General features: G+C 38.4%; 2 protein-coding genes across 2 annotated transcripts in view; both read left to right on the forward strand.

The window, feature by feature from the left end:
• Positions 1 to 5075, forward strand: part of CCDC18 (coiled-coil domain containing 18) — a 63286-nt gene extending 58211 nt beyond the window's left edge. The window contains exon 29 of the mRNA XM_089780535.1: positions 4902 to 5075. Coding sequence (XP_089636661.1) covers positions 4902 to 4971 — 70 coding nt within the window. The 3' untranslated portion in view covers positions 4972 to 5075. The remainder of the gene's footprint in view (positions 1 to 4901) is intronic.
• A 1885-nt stretch (positions 5076 to 6960) lies between these two features.
• On the forward strand, positions 6961 to 13591 carry LOC102461202 (retinol dehydrogenase 8-like). Its single transcript, XM_089780669.1, has 4 exons — positions 6961 to 7126; positions 8525 to 8678; positions 10511 to 10694; positions 13145 to 13591. The coding sequence occupies exons 1-4, from the start codon at positions 6961 to 6963 to the stop codon at positions 13376 to 13378; spliced, it is 738 nt and encodes a 245-aa protein (XP_089636795.1). The 3' UTR covers positions 13379 to 13591.
• The last annotated feature ends 3185 nt before the right edge of the window (positions 13592 to 16776 follow it).

Consider the following 16776-nt stretch of genomic DNA (forward strand, 5'->3'; position numbering starts at 1 on the left):
CTCTTACATGTGCTAAATATAAATGTGCATGAACAGCACAAGCATTTTGGTTTAATAGCTGATCAGCTAAATACAGTGAGAGCTGAATTTTTTTTAAACTGGACACTTGGTTTCTCTAGTGAATCCTGGATCAAACCTGATAGCCAAGTTTATATTATAATTACATTTATCTCATTAATTTTAGGTGTGGGTCATATTATATTGTGCCTTGTTTGAGAAGCTAATTATTCTGTTTGTTACATTAGCAAATGTATTTTTATTGGTTTGGAAAGCCTCTGTGCCAAACCATAATTTCACTGTAACTGGGATCTAAACAAGTCATTTTTTTGTATGCCTATGTAAAATGGTTAATAACAATACTGGAACTCTGAGTGCACTTTTCCAAATCATATTAAATAACGTGGGATTATTCTTGGAAAATATTCTTATTCTGTGTATACTGAAATCTTTGTCATCCCAGATGCTATTCAGAATTGTAATTTGAGTATCATTTTATGTAACTCTAAAGTTGCAAGAGACTCAAATGTTTCTCTCCAAATGGTAATTTATCTTTTTTGTTAACCATGTATGTTAACATATTGTAATATTAAGGAGGACCCGTACCAAATATTCAGGTTTAAGTACCCCCAAATTTTAGAGGAATTCCGATCTAATCCAAACCTTTCTTAGTCAAAACTTTTGTTTTCGTAGAAGGATCTCAAGCCAACTGACTTTTTAGCCTGTTCAGTAAGCAAAAAGTAAGTAAGCCTGTGCATCTGAGTGACTCAGAATATATTAGAACTGTTGTCTTGTAATCTTCTCTCCCCCCCCCCCTTAGGATATCTCTTTACTTTCATTCCTTCCTCTGGGCGTGGCTCTTCTTTCACTGATGAGGATAGAGCAGGGATGGGCAAAAGGGCCTCTGCAGTCTGGATCCTTCCCGCCAGGCAAATTGATCCAGCCCATAGAGGCCCTGCTGTTCCTTCCGCCTCCAGGCCATGCTCCTCCCACGCTGCCCCCGCCCTGCAAGGTGTGCGCAGTGCTTAAAAGTGCCACGCACTCCTGCCCTGAGAGGGACATGGTGCTTCTAAGCGCTGCACGCTCCTTGCAGACTGGGGGCAGGGTGGGAAGAGACTTTGTGCACTGCACCTGCCCCAGGCCAGTCAGGGGTTGGGGGCAGAGAGAGTGCGTGAAGTCTCCTGCCATTCTGCAAGGGGCTCAGCATTTAAAGTCAACCACCAGCTGCTGCTCAGCTGGTGGTTGACTCTAAGCATGGAACTCACTTGTAGAGCGGGAGCGAGAGACTTCATGTACTTCCCTTCCGCAAGCTCTGATTGACCTGGGGGCAGAAGGGGGGAAGCACGTGAATGTATCCCTGGCAGTGGGAGATGATACCTATAGAGAACCGTCAGCTGTTCAGAACAGCTGATGGTTCTTTCTGGGTTGGAAAAACACTTTGCATACTCTCCTATCCCCAGACCAATCAGGGTTTGTAGGTGGGGAAGCATGGAAGTGTCCTGGTCCCGCCCCTTCTGCCTGAGGTCCCACCCCTTCCGGGGTGGGCCCGGGGTCATTTCAAAAATTTCTGAAGTGGCCTCTGGTAAAAAAATTATTGCCCACCCCTGATGTTAATGAACAAGTCATCACTTCACATTGCAATGCCATCAGTTCACTGGAAATTGCTATGCAATGATTTGAAAGATGAGTAAATGATGCAGTGCACTCTGTTGCAACTTATGCACCACATTTACTGTACATTTGAGGTGTTTAATTTTATGAACCTTTCCGTTTTAAATTCCTCAATCCAGGATTAGTTTGTAAGATATGGCTATTACTATATGTAAAGCTGAAACTTTGGGTACTGTTCATACTTTCATTAGATGCTATTCTACTTGGTATACAAGTCAAATGCTAAATTTGGCATGTCATTTTTTCACTTTCTGTTGAATTAGGATTCCATGTTCTACCTTATGAGATTAGTGTTTGCTAAACTATCCCATGAGTGGGAAATAGGCAGAGACCGCTTGCTTGAGGACGAAATGAAGGTAACTGGAGTTCTTTGAGATTTGTTGTGCATATTCACACTCCCTGCTTGTCTTATCCTCTTCCTTGGAATCCTAATTTCTAAATGGAACATGACAAAGCAGTGAGAGAAACTGAGGTGGTTGGAACTATTGCCCTTGCTTTATAACTTTGGCCTCAGTATGTTGGCAAACATCGAGGGAAGCGAGAAAGGGGACCAAGGACCATTCCAATTATCATTGCTTAAGTTTCGCTCTCTAAGTCAGCACGTTCCAGGAGTGTGAGTAGACAGAGTCCATCTCAAACCACTCTGGTTACAGGTAAGTAACCTTTATATTTTAGTGAATGACTTAAATGTGTGACTATATGTGTAAATTAAGCTTTTCTCTATATGATAATTACCATATGTTTTGTTATAAATCAATAGAAATATACAAATTTACGAAAAGGAAAGGTAAAAGCATTGGAAACTGATGGGAAAGGAGGCAAATGGAAAATAAGAGAAAACTGCAAAAGTAGGGAAAAACAGTAAAATGTTTTGAATGGGAGCAGAGGCATTGGAGAAGCTCTCTGAAGAGTGTTTCACCATCTTTCTGTTTCTCTTCAAAGCCACACTCCAGTTTCCATTTTACTTCTTCCAGATATTCTATTAGGACTTTTAGTTACAAACATTCAATTATACATTGTCATTTGGCCAAATCCAAGATGTGGTTAAATCTTCTTGTGCCTCTTTGAGGGACAAATCTGACCCCCACCTCTGTGGCTCAGGTGAAATCTGGCTATAATAAATGTGGTCCTGTTACACAAACGAACAGGGAGGAAGCCTGAACAGCAGGGAGCTATGATCTATGTGTACCCTTTGTACCCTGCAGCAGATTAGGGGTGGATAGTTGACCTGTGACTGTGGGGATGATTTCATTCTCTTGTGCATGACTGGTAAGTATACCCTCATTGGGGCTGTGATAGAGGCCACGGATTATGACAGCAAGACATGGTGAACTCCTCCTCCCCCAAGATATCCATGGTCTAATTACTTAACTATTTAAAACTTTTTAGCACAAATGTTTTGCAAAATTTAAAAATGGATGAAATTTTGGTATTGAATCTATTGTACAGTGATTATCCACATAAGAGACCATTCAAGACAGTCTTCCACCCTAAGCAAAACATCAGTGTGCTATCCCCTGTGCCATTCAGATTCAGCCCTGTCACCCTCCATCCTGACAGAAGGGTGGTCGCGTCAAATCTGCTGCCCTAGGCAACTGCCTAGCTTTGCTGTAAATACAGTAGCCTCTGATCCAGATTATGCATCCATGCAGAAGCATCTACTCCTATTAGTGGCCATCTGGAGATTATCCCCCTAATCATACAATGTCCAGGTGTGCATTTTTCAGTTTTGTTGGCTCAGTGAAGCGATAAAGCATAAAGGACCAGTAACAATAATCTGTAGCCATGACATTGAGGTGATTGTTCAGCAGAGTAACAAGACTTCCTATTATATCTGCTGCCATCCAGCTGAAAATAATGGCTCCAAAGACTGTACTCATCACAGGTTGCTCCTCAGGAATTGGACTGGCCTTGGCTGTAAAAATGGCTAGAGATGAACAGAAAAGATTTAAAGGTAAAGGTATTTCTGAAATTAAATATCAGGCAGTACTGAATCTTCCATGTCACGTTCATTTTGTGGTATGACAAAATGGACTGCGCTAAGGTCTGGGCATCTCACAATGTATAGATTTTCATCTGTGTGCACCTGAATTCTGTTTAACTTCCCTTTTTCCTCCACTCTTAATAATTCTCCCTTTCCTGACAGGAAGATACAATGCAATCAAATATACTTATTACTATGAACAGATGGTCATTCTGTGACTGTACTGAAATGACATGTTTATCTGAAATTATCAGATGATAAATGTGGCAGTGATATAAAAACGGAAACTTTTAAAATTAAAAAAGACGATTTGCAGCATGCTAAATAAACATACTTTTTTACAGGTTAGTCCTTCACACAGCTGCAAGTAGCTTTACTTGACTCTTAGCAAAATCTTGGTGTGAATGCAATTGCTAATTTTAGGTGGGAAAAACCTTGGGTTTAGGAGCCTTTCATTAAGCTAGCAATTTGTTTCTGAAGGGCAGATTTCAGTATTTCTTCCTTGTATTTACTGCCATGAAGGAGGAGGGGGAAAATTGGTTCCAATGTTTACCTTACAAAAGGGAAATATTTGCTGCAATTATATGTAGCTGACTAAATGAACTTACCAATTCAGTTCAGGTTTACTCTCAGCAAGTATTGTCTTACTCAGAAGGGAACAATTGCATAGATTTAAGGAAGCAAGAGTAATTTGGCTGCAGTAATATGAAAGCTCATCTATACTTTGATAAATATCTTGCAAAACCCAGCAATTTTGCAGTCTGAGTAATAATTTGTTTCACTTTCATGTAAAATTCTGGTTGCTTTTCTAAACACATTGGCTGTGATTTTCAAAAATGGGTTCCTAAAGATAGGCTTCTAACTCATTATTTAGGTGCCTAAATGTGGACTTAGGAGCCTAATTTCTGGCACCCATTATTGAAAATCTTGGAAATAGTTTTTCTACACACCTTCCTTCCCTGATACAAAAATAAAAACATATAGCTATGAACATGGCTGTATAAATATTTTATTTCTCTAGTCGCTCTTTCCCAAACTCTAACTTAGGAAAGTTAGAAGCAATATATAAATATTTAAAATACATTCTCTTTATTTTAGGTTGTTCTCAAGGTCCTATCACCAAGATATCTAAGCACTAAAATATGGACTTAAAGGTTGTATGAACTGTAACTTGTGTCTCCTGTCATTCTCAAAGAACAAGCTTTCTCTGTAGTTACATTTCTGATTACTTATTTATGAAACTTTGCAGTGTATGCTACCATGCGGAATCTGACCAGGAAAGACAAACTTGTAGAAGCTGCAGGCAACACCTTGGGTAAAACCCTGGATATTAAACAACTGGATGTCTGCAGTGAAGAGTCTATTAAAACTTGTGTCAGTAGCATCCCAGACAGAAGGATTGATATCCTAGGCAAGTACTGAATACAAATGAAAGTTGAATGAAAAATCAGAATACAATATTTAATTTAAAGACACTTATATTTTAGAGATGTTTCAATAGCATACTATTATTTCTAAACATGTACATGGATTTAAGTATAAATATAGCAATAAAATCAATAACATTGTACAGGTCTATAAAAGTCATTCAAGGTTCTCAATTGAATTCAGGCACAAAAAGACTAAATGACTTCTACAAAATCATGTGGCAAAGTTGAGAACAAAATTTGGATTTCATGGTTCTCCATCTTGCACTTGAGAACTAAGACCACCTCTACTCCCTGAACACAGTATACCCTTGTTTATTGGCACTGACAATAGGGTGATACTTTGTGACTTAGCAAATAGGTGAATAAGCAAATGAGAGAGAGACTAATCCATCATAAAATGCACGTTTAATTTATAAGAAGTTATAATTCCATTTTATCTGATACTTTATTAATAAATGATCTGTGATATATTTTGTAAAAAAATTATAATATGTCCACTAACTATACCCTCAGCTTTTAAATATTGGCTAAGAGAAAACAGAGCCTGTCTTTGTGGGGGAGAAGTTAGGGGAGCATTAGAACAGGCAGGTGCAAATTAGGATGATTTTCTTGAAAATTACAGTATGCTCCAGTCTGGCATTCCACTTCTTACTACAGATTGCTCATATTATGACATAACCATTCTGCATATCTGAAATTACAAGCACTGAAATGGAATCTCCTTTTGCCCACCAAATAGTGATAAAGATCTCATTCTCAACAGATGCCAGTTCATTTTTTTAAATAAACTGCCATTATGAGGTGCTAAACACAAAGCAGATCAAAACCATCCCCTAGTCATACTGGATCAGACCATAGGTCCATCTGGACCAGTATCCTGTCTTCTGACAGTGGCCAATGACAGGTGCACCAGAGGGAATGAACAGAACAGGTAACCATCAAGTGATTCCATTTCTGTCTCCCATTTCCAACTTGTAAAAAAGAGGTTAGGGACACCATCCCTACCGCCTGGCTAATAAGCGTGATGGATATATGCTCCATGAATTTATCTACAAACATAGCAAGGCCTGATCAAATATCTAGAGAAGTAAATTGAGATTCTTGTTGACTTGATTGGGCCCCTAATTCTTAATACTGCACTAAAAGAAAATAATTGTAGTTTTTGCTCATTTTCCCTTCTTCTTTTGTAAGTTAAAGAAAAAAATAAGGCATAAATCAGGAAGAAAAATTTCAGAATGCAGGTTGGACCTTCCTGGTCTAGTACTCTTGGGACCTGCCTGGTCCCAGATGAGGGAATTTGCCGGACAATGGGAGGTCACCTGACACCAACCCTTCAACCTGTTGCCCCTCCCTGCTGCTGGTTTCCTTGATCCGGCACAGCTGCCTGCTGGCCAGCCCTAGCCCCGCTGCAAGGTGGCACGTGGCCCCAGCTGTGCTGCTTCTATCAGGCTGCTGTGGCGTGGCCCGACTTTCTCCTCCCAGGTTGCTGCAGCTAAAAGCCCTGGCCCTGCTGATGGGAGGCAGGTAACCCCAATCATGGAGCTGCTGCCGCTCAGATAACTGTGGTCCTGCTGCCACCGCCCAGGATATTACAGCAGCGCTACTGTCTGGGCTGATGCAGCCCCAGCCAGGCTTCCCTTCCTGAGCATCCATGGTCATCTGTAGTAGAAATTTAAAAATGTACCGGAGAGAGTAAAAGCAAAGACATTCCATGCCAAATGTAATCTCAAACTTTCAGTAAGACTCTCCTATGTTTAATCCTTTATTCCAGTGACTAATTTTACCACCATGTGGGTTTCAGTAAAAATGCCAAGTTAATATTTATTGCAGTTACTACTCACTACTGTGTTTTGTATCTGTACAGTTAGCAATGCTGGAATGGGACTAATTGGACCTATTGAATGCCAGACCATAGATGAGATGAGAACTGTGATGGATACAAACTTCTTTGGATTGGTTCGACTCTTGAAGGAGATTTTACCTGATATGAAGAAGAGAAAGAGTGGACATATAGTTATAATTAGTAGTGTCATGGGAATACAAGGCAAAGTATTATAATATAGTAATTATTCATAATTTAAAGCTCACATTTTTCTGAACTGAAAAATGTAAGCAATCTAATGTATTAAGCTTTTGTTTCCAGTTTACAAGCTCAGGCCTCAGTTCTCCATTCTTACTCACACTGAGTAATATGATATTATGTCAGTACTCTGATTAATTTTAATAATTCTATTCGCATAGTAAATTACTACTGCTTGTAACCAAGGCTGGCAGATTTAGGCCCACAATAACTATGTTTGAGTTTTCTGGAAAGTAGCATTTTGCTCTTTTTACAAAATAATTTCATATAGAAACTTGTCTCTGTGTATTGCTTAAAAGGGACTATGGAGGAAAGAACATTTTTAATACACTTGTATGCACAGATATTTTGTGAAACTAGCTTTAAAAAAATTTCTACTTTAAAAAAGATTTAGCACATCTGCAATCTGTTAGTAATTCACATATCTGACACAAGAAAGAATTCCAAGCAGTATATGCAAAGTTGGTCTTCTAACACCTCTCCCTCTGCCTCCTTCCCCCCTCAAAAAACAAAAAAAGAACTAGAAGATGGGATCAGCAGGTCCACACTGAAATATTCTCTAATTGTTTGATTAGTGGGTCCTTGACCACATCCATTGGAGTCCCCCCCTGTCCCAGACTGTCAAATTAGTATTTCCTTTCTGGAAGGCCTTCTCTTTTACTGGACACCCTAGGGTTACTGCTAACCTGCAAGATAATGTTGTCTTATTTGGTGCTCTGCCCTGCATAATCTTACTTGCGTGCTTAGGCCCCAAAACTTTAATGGGCCTCTCACATATGGATTATTCATGTGAGTAGGCAGTTGGAATGTCAAGGCCTTGGCTACTAAGAATGGCTAATGACCAACATGATACTCACCATCCATCTTAGAGGATTTCTATATTACCTCCAACATGATACTCACCATCCATCTTAGAGGATTTCTATATTACCTCCTTTGAGTCCCCAGGAATTGAAAAATCCAAATCTTTTAAATCTTAGATCTCTGGCATGCATTGCAACACAGCTGCCATGCCAAATGATACAGATTTTATTATACATGCAGAAGGCTGTATCAAACCACACAATATCTAGCATAAATACAATGGGCTAAATCCTCAGCTATGACCAGAGAACAGTTTGAAGGCAGCTGTAACCTTTGTTAGTTGCCAATGGCACCTAGGGATCATAATAGCCAGGGTGCAAAGGAGTCTTGGCCAAGTCTCCTTCCCTATAACAATCACTGTTCAGCATGTATCCAAAAATAGGTATGGACACCTTAGTGCATTTAGTAGGAGTGTTTTAGCATCATAACTGATGAACTAGCCCAACATAAATCACAAGGATTTTTTTTCCATGATCTTAAAATTTTAGGAAATATAAGCCATTCAAAAACTTAAAATAATCTTAGCATGTTTTGTAATTATTTTGGTTTTGCCTTCAGGTATTTTGTTCAATGATGTTTATGCTGCATCTAAATTTGCTGTGGAAGGATTCTGTGAAAGCTTAGCAATACAAGCACTGAAATTTAAACTACAGTAAGTGTTGACCCAAAGGTGTGGGATACATATCAGACTGTTCTTTAAATGTGTATCTTGAGCTACAGATGATGATAATAGTAGTACAGCCATTATATAGCAGGCTGTTGTCCCAGAGAAAGAAATTTTCTTCTTTAATTCAACCAATTGAAACTATACATTCACAAGCCACTGAAACCTGCTTGTAGACGTTTCCTTGCCCCTCTCCCTCAAGTGCTGCAGCTCTTTAAACGCCAAAATAAACAAGACCTTCAGCATTCACACTAAGAATCAGTTTAGCCTTGAAAAAATATGTATAGCTTTCATACACATCCCTAAGAATATGGACTCTCATATACAATACTGTGGGGATGTGGTCATGTTTACCTCAAAAAGAATGTTTTCTCTAATCTGTAGTACCCAGATACATTTGTGAGAGTGCTGAATAATGATTTCTTATAAAGAGTATTTGAGACTCCTATAACAACATACTGGTGTGTAGCATTTGCAGTAGTGAGCAGAAACATGGGCCTTGCCTTAAATTGTTTGCAATGGAAATTGATCAAAGCAAGACAGCAAGAAAGAGGAAATGCTTAAGGCCGGGCAGAGTATGAGCAGGAGGGATGCACAAAATAAGATTGTGGGGTTTCTTACATGGTAGTTTATAATATTTTTGTATCATTACTTAGAATTTAATTTTATTGGTGTTTAATGAGAAATTAGTAGATGATTTACTGTGTGTGTAAATAGGTGGGCTTTGAGAGAGTTTAAAGATGATCAACTTTTGTGGCATACAGTGTGGCTGTGTCTACATTGGCACCCTTTTCTGGAAAAGGGATGCTAATAAGACACTTCAGAATTGTAAATGCCGCGGGGGATTTAAATATCCCGCGCGGCATTTGCATGAACATGACTGCCGCTTTTTCCGGCTCAGGGTTTTGCTGGAGAAAAGCGCCAGTCTAAACCCCGAGCCGGAAAAAAGCCGCAGCCATGTTCATGCAAATGCCGTGGGGGATATTTAAATCCCCCGCGGCATTTGCAATTCCAAAGTGTCTAATTAGCATCCCTTTTCCGGAAAAGGTGCCAATGTAGACACAGCCTGTTAGAGGACATTCTAGGCATAGGAGGCAGCATGGAAGAAAGTGAAAAAGTTAGTATGGAGAAATGTGGAACAGGCAATGTGCAGGGTCCACACCACGATAACTGGCTGGTCACTATGCAGGCGGGGGCGGCACTGTGTAGAAGCTTTAATTTGGAAGTTCAGCTTAAATCAATAACATGATAGAGCCACTAGGAATAAGCGGCAAAACGCAGATATTCATTAGCAGCCACAAAACTGGCCAGAAATCTGCTGTACAAAACCTGCATTCAATAGATAACTATGTCTATAAACAGGAAGCATACTTAAAAACTTGAGAATAGAGCTAGAGAAGGAACTGGTGAAGGGACCTTAAGTATTTCAATGTCTTAGCTTTTCTATTATGCACTTCTGGGTGAATCCTGCTCCTATTCCATAGGTCCGAAGAGCTCAACAGCAGCAAAGTCTTATTGCAGAGATCCACAGCTGTGAGTTAGTATCTGAGCAGGCTTTGTCTCCTGCTCCCATTTCTGCCATAGACTAATAGTTCCATTGCTCACCGCCAGTGCTCTCTTCCCCTGGAAACACCCAATGCCTGACTGAGATACTCAGGGCAAGAGCTGTAGTATGGATATTCCCCTTAAAGAATTTACTGTTAAAAAATGCTAACAAGTGCTCATTTATCTGTTGCCACTCACTGCCCATGTAAAAGGTGGCTATACACATTTCCCATATAGAAGGACAGATCACCAATATGTTCTTGTTCTTGTAATAGGCTAAGTCTGATTGAGCCAGGTCCAGTGATCACAGAATTTGAAAAAAAGGTGTTTGAAGATGGAATGAAAATGGATCTTTCAGCTGCCGATGAAGAAACTGCGGATATGTTTACTAATATTTACCTTAAAAATTACAAACAGATTTTCCAAAGCCTGGGACAGAGTGCAGAGGACATAGCAGAGGTAATTAGTCCAATTGTGCAGTGAATGCTCTGACTGTCGTACCCCTAGACTTCAGTAATCACAACCTCAATAAAATATTGTATCTAGAATTTAAAAAGAATATGAAATTCTCCCAGTTTTAAAAGGCAGCTGTGAATTTTAATCTATAATATCACTGAGTGAATAGCTGCAATGTGATATAACCACCCAGTGAAGTCAGAATGACACTAGTATGAACTGTCACCAGAAATCTTGATGGGTTACTACCATTGTTTGTGGCCCCTCTCTTGTTCAGATTTCATTAGTGCAAATCTCTACACCCATGGGAAGTACAGTAGACTATCCAAGGAACCAATAACAGAAGAGTAGAGTCCTGTAAATCTGCAGATACCTGCTAAAACATCTGGAATTATATAGCCAATGGTTCTTAGCAGTGCAGTACGCTGGGTCTACGTCTTGACTGCAGGCTTCTTTCAGAAGCAGCTTTTCTGGAAGACATCTTCCGAAAAAACTTCTTCCGAAAGAGAGAATCCACACTACTAAAGCACATCGAAAAAGCAATCTGTTTTTTGAAAGATAGCATCCATTCAGTGTGGATGCTATCTCGCATTTAAGCCGTGATTACTATAGACAGAATGGCCACCAGGGCACCTGTGCTTTTTCCTCTTTCCTCTTCTTTCAAAAAAACTCCCTTTCCTGTCCACATACACCTTTTTCAGAAATAACTTTTCAGAAAAAGGCTTCTTCCTCGTAGAAAAGAAGAAAAATCCCTCCATTCTTTCAATTTTTTTCTAAAGAACACGATTGCAGTGTGGATGTGAGGTTTTTTTTGGGGGGGGGTTTTTTTTTGGAAAAACAACTGTTTTTCCAAAAAAACCTCTGTAGTATATACATAGCCTTTAATGCATTCATTTTAGCTGAGTGAACTGTGGGAAAACTTGTCTATCTTTGTGGGCGTGCAGAGGGAATTATGGGATATTTATCAGTGTGAGTGAAAGTATCGCTCTGGCTTTAGTGTATAGTGCCAAATGAACCAGCTATCTTGGGTGCAAAGCATAACCATATTTGGGACAGAGGAAAGGAGTGTGTGTGTGCACCAGCAAGAGACAGACACACAGGGGATGGGGCTAAATACAAGTAAGAGCCAACATTAACTCTCAGGGTGCATCCTGAGTCTCACCCTGTACTTTCTGTGCTTATCTGACCACCTCCTTTCTTTCCTTTGCCTACATCTGAGTTCATGTCCTATTTCTTACCACCTCCATATGTTCTCAGCCAGTGTTTTTGGAGTTTCTCATAAACTCTCAAAATATCCTGAAAACTAGCTCCGTGAAGTGCTCAGACTTTACTCACCACTTGCTTAATCTACTCTTGTTTTTAGACTCTTAAAGTCTCTGAGACAAGAACTTGCCATTTGTTCAGCATGCATCACATATGATACAATTTATGTATAGGGTTAAAGAACACAAACATACAAGCCTCTAGCCAGGAGCACAGAACTGTTAACCAGCAGTGATCATTGAACTCACAACCCCTTTCCATGGAACCCTACACAAGGCTATCTAAGAAATTGGCCTCCCAACTTTATTCCTGAATCCTTTCCAAGTCCAGTGCAGCAGTAGTTTGGAGCCAGCTAATAATTTTAAGTTGGATTTTTTTTTCTACTTACCTTTTTTGTAGTTTACATAGTATATATACATTTTTTGCTTTAGTCAAGAAACCATTCTGTGCTGAGGTTCCCTCAAGATGCATCTGAAATAAAAAAAGAAAAAAACAAAATGCTTAGCCCTTGGAGCCCCACTGAAGCTTAAGTCTCTCATATTATCAAACTTCCTTTGAGCCAGAATTTAATCACTGTGATGCTTTTCAAAGGATAAAAAATCAAGCAAGAATACTGATTACCTCCACAATTGCCCAATACTTCCAAGAGCTTGAAATGACTTTATGCAGAAATAGCACTGATGCTGGCACTATATGCAGTATTAGTATTAAAGATGCTCTGGAAATGTCATAGAACTTTTTTTCAATGTATCAATGTAGTTTGAAAGCTTGTGGCATCCATCAATAGAAGTTGGTTCAACTAAAGATGCCACCTGACCTATCTTGTCTCATTAATACAAGTTTTAGAGAAAAAATGCCTATGGGAATTGAAAACACATTTCTGGCTTTCTAATCAGATATTCCACCACTGATCTCAAAGTCAAATGTTTTACATAGTAAATATATTATAAATTTCCACTTCTGATAAAGTTGGAGAATAAAACTATGTTTATTAGTCTCAAAAAGAAAAATGGTTTTTGAGGTTTCTAAATTATCTTAAGAAAGTCATAATGGATTAACTGCCTGATCAAATTTACTAGAGGATTTTACAAAACTACCTTTAGCACTTTGCTCAGTCATTGTTTGTTGTTTATTGCACATTTATGTGGATAATTGATCTTTTCTAAAGGTCCCATTTCTCATTCTGACAGCATACAGTAAAGATAATTCTTACAGAAAATCCACCTTTTCGCCATCAGACCAACACTTTATACACCCCCATGACAACCTTGAAATATGCAGATCCAAATGGAGATCTCCCTATTGATACCTTCTACAAAATGGTTTTTCAGCATGATAAAATCTTCAGTGCAAGCCTTAACTTCATCAAACTGCTAAGATGGAGAAGCAGAAAAAGCTTTGATTTAGGAAATCCTTCACAATGAATCTGTGTGCTACTGTGTGCATCTGGATCACTGGTTTATAGTGCTGATATCACTAGTTCATAGTGTTGATATGCTATTTTGAGAAATAGCTTTGCAATATAATTGATTACAAAAATACATTCAAGATGTTTTGTTATTGAGCTTAACTCAGGTATCTATGCTGATTAACTTTTATTTTGAACTTCAAGTTTCGGATGCTTTGAAGTAAAATGTTTTTACCCATGTCAATTATTGTCAAAAGTATACGAACAATATTTCAGCTGTGTTCCTCATAGACATTTATGACTGCTATTTTTCTGAGCATCTGCAAATCAATTGTCAGACATCTCCCTTCAGCATTTATTAGAAATAAAAAGAAAAGATACTGAGATAAATACGATGTGTATATCTTATTTGTAGAAAAACCTCATGTTAGTATTGTAAAAAGTATTGAATTGCTTTGCTAATGTTCTAGTGATTCACTTAAATCACCTTGTTCTATAGTGCTGTGCCTAAAAGGATTAGAATAAACGACCTGTTAAAAGCCTAAAAAGTTGCAAGCATTTTTATAGATTTAAAATGTATTTAATATTTATGTTCGTATTTTAGGCATCAAAGTAACTGCTATGATATTGGTAAATGCCTTATGATTATTTCAGTGTTTTCTTAGGAACACAAGTCGATATACTCACAATTCTTCAAACCTGAGAGCCTAAAGCTAAGCTCCTAAATCCATATTTAGACATCTGGATAGAAGTGGACTGCTATTCAGTGGTGCTATGCACCTGCAGCTCCCACTGAAGTCCATGCAAATTAAATTCATTAAGTGCCTTTGAAAATCACAACACTATCTGAATGTCACAATGTGAATTTAAGACACTGGCCTTAGGCACCTGCATTTGACAATTTCATAGAAGTTGACTAGACATGTCTTTATGCTTTCAGGTTTGAAAATTAAGATGTTTTACATAGTTATATTTGAGGGTCTGGAGCATGAGTGTTTGTATGCAAGTATGTAGATGAACCAGTAGCTTCAATAAGGTCAGCAGTGTTTGTGGGAATAGGATTTACTAATTGTGCTATAGTATACAAGCTGGAGATCTATGTAGTGGGATTTGTAAATATCTTGGCAACACAGTACATAATTAGAATTTAAAGAATGTCATCAGACAATAATTTTATAGCAAAGTCAAATTTTAAACTGAATTCAATAGTAACCCTTTACATTTCACATTGCTTTACTGAAATGGGTATGAAAAATTGGTTTTCACATAACAGAAAGAATTAAGCATAACAATTTAAATTTACAAATTTAAGCTTGATGCTATTATAACCCTTTTGCTTTTTATAAGGTCCTTTTTTGAATAATATTAAAAACTGAACATAAGAATGGCCATACAGGGTCAGACCTAGCCCACTATCTTATCTCTGACAGCGACCAGTGACCTCATATGCTTCAGAGGGAATTAACAGAATGGAGCAATTATTGACTGATCCATCCTCTGTAGTCCTGTCACAGCTTCTGATAGTTGGAGGTTTAGGGTTGCATCCCTGACCCTCTTGGCTAATAGCCAGCAATGGACCTATCCTCCATGAACTTCTTTATTTAAGCCAGTTATGCTTTTGGTGTTCACAACATCATATGACAATGAGTTCCATAAGGCTGACTGTGCATTGTGTGAAGTAATGCTTCCTCTTTTGTTCGTTTTAAACCTACTACCTATTAATTTCATCAGGTGACACCTAGTTCTTGTGTTAGGTGAAAGGGTAAATAACACTTCCTTATTCACTTTCTTGCTACCATTTATGATTGTATAAGGCTCTATCAATCATATTCCCCCCTTTGTCATCTCTTTTCTTAGCTGAGCAGTGCCAGTCCCTTTCATGGAAGCTGTTCCACACCCCTAATCCTTCTCATTGCCCTTCTTGACACTTTTTATAATTTTAGTATCTTTTTTTTTTTTTTTTTTTTTTTTAGATGAAGCAATCAGAACTGCATGCAATACCTTGGATTTATATAGGGGCATTAAGATATTTCCTTTTTTTAATCTACCCCTTTCCTAATGGCTTTTAACATTGTTAGCTTTATTGACTGATACTGTCCAATGAACAGAAGTTTTCAGGGAACTATCCATAATGACCCCAAGTTTGAGTTTTAGAGTGGTTACATCTAGTTTAAATCTCATCATTTTGTACTATAGTTGGGAATATTTTTCCAACATACTTTATTTTGAGTTTATCAACACTGAATTTCATCTTTTGTTATCCATAGCCCCTTACTGAGATCCTTTTGTAATTCTTTTTAACTATGCTAAGTAACTTTGTATCTTCTGCAAATTTTACATCCTTACTAGTCACCCTTCTATTTCAAATCATTTAAGAATTTTTTAACACAGTCCCAGCACATATCCTAGCAGGACCCTGCTATTTAAATTTTTTCACAGTGGAGAGAGGTATTCCTACTCTTTGTTTCCTAGCTTATTTAACAGTAGCATTTATGAGAGGACCTTCTGTCTTAGCCCATGATTGGTTAATTTGCTTTAGAGTCTTTAGTGAAGGACCTTGGACTTTCAGAAAGTATTTGGCAGGTATGCTATATCCATATGCTTTCCCTCTCAAAAAATTTCTAATAGGTTGGTGAAGCACAATTTCCCTTAAAAAAGCCTTACTGACTCTTCCCCAGCTATGTCTGATAAATGATATAGTTCCAACTAATTTGCCTAGTTGGGAAGTAGGCTTATTTCCTAGAAACAGGCATCATGCTAGCTACCCTATATTCATATGGTATACAAGCTAATTTAAAGTCTCAGAGGGTTAGCTGTTTTAGTCTGTAACGACAAAAAAATTAGACAAATTCTGTTTTAGCATCTTAGAGACTAACCAAAAAATATAGATAGTATCATGAGCTTTCAAAGAAGTGGGTTGTGCCCACAACAGCTCATTATACTATCTATATTTTTTGTTAGTCTCTAAGGGTGTCTACACTACAGCATTATTTCGAATTATCTTAATTCAAAATAGTTAATTCGAATTAAGCTAATTCGAATTAACGCATCTACACACAAAATCTATTTTGAAATAGCATTTTGCTATTTCGAAATAGCACGTCCACAGTGAGTGGACCGTGAACCGAAGTTAAGGCTAGCTGGAACCAGTGCCGGCAGGGCATCAGGTTAGGACTTAGTGCATGGGGCTGCTGCCTGAGGCTAACTAAGCTCTGAACTTAAAGGGACCCTACCCCAGACAGACAGTTCTCAGAGTTCCCCGCTTGCTTGTCTACCTCGATGAGGGACAGCAAAGCAGACCTGTCTTGGCGTATGTCTAGACTACAGGCTTTTGTCGACAGATACTGTCGACAAAACTTCTGTCGACAAAGAGCATCTACACTACATTCAGTTCTGTCGACAAAGCAAGCTGCT

The sequence above is a fragment of the Pelodiscus sinensis genome, chromosome 9 (assembly GCF_052426305.1).
Source record: "Pelodiscus sinensis isolate ZL-2025 chromosome 9, ASM5242630v1, whole genome shotgun sequence".
Lineage (NCBI taxonomy): Eukaryota > Metazoa > Chordata > Testudines > Trionychidae > Pelodiscus > Pelodiscus sinensis.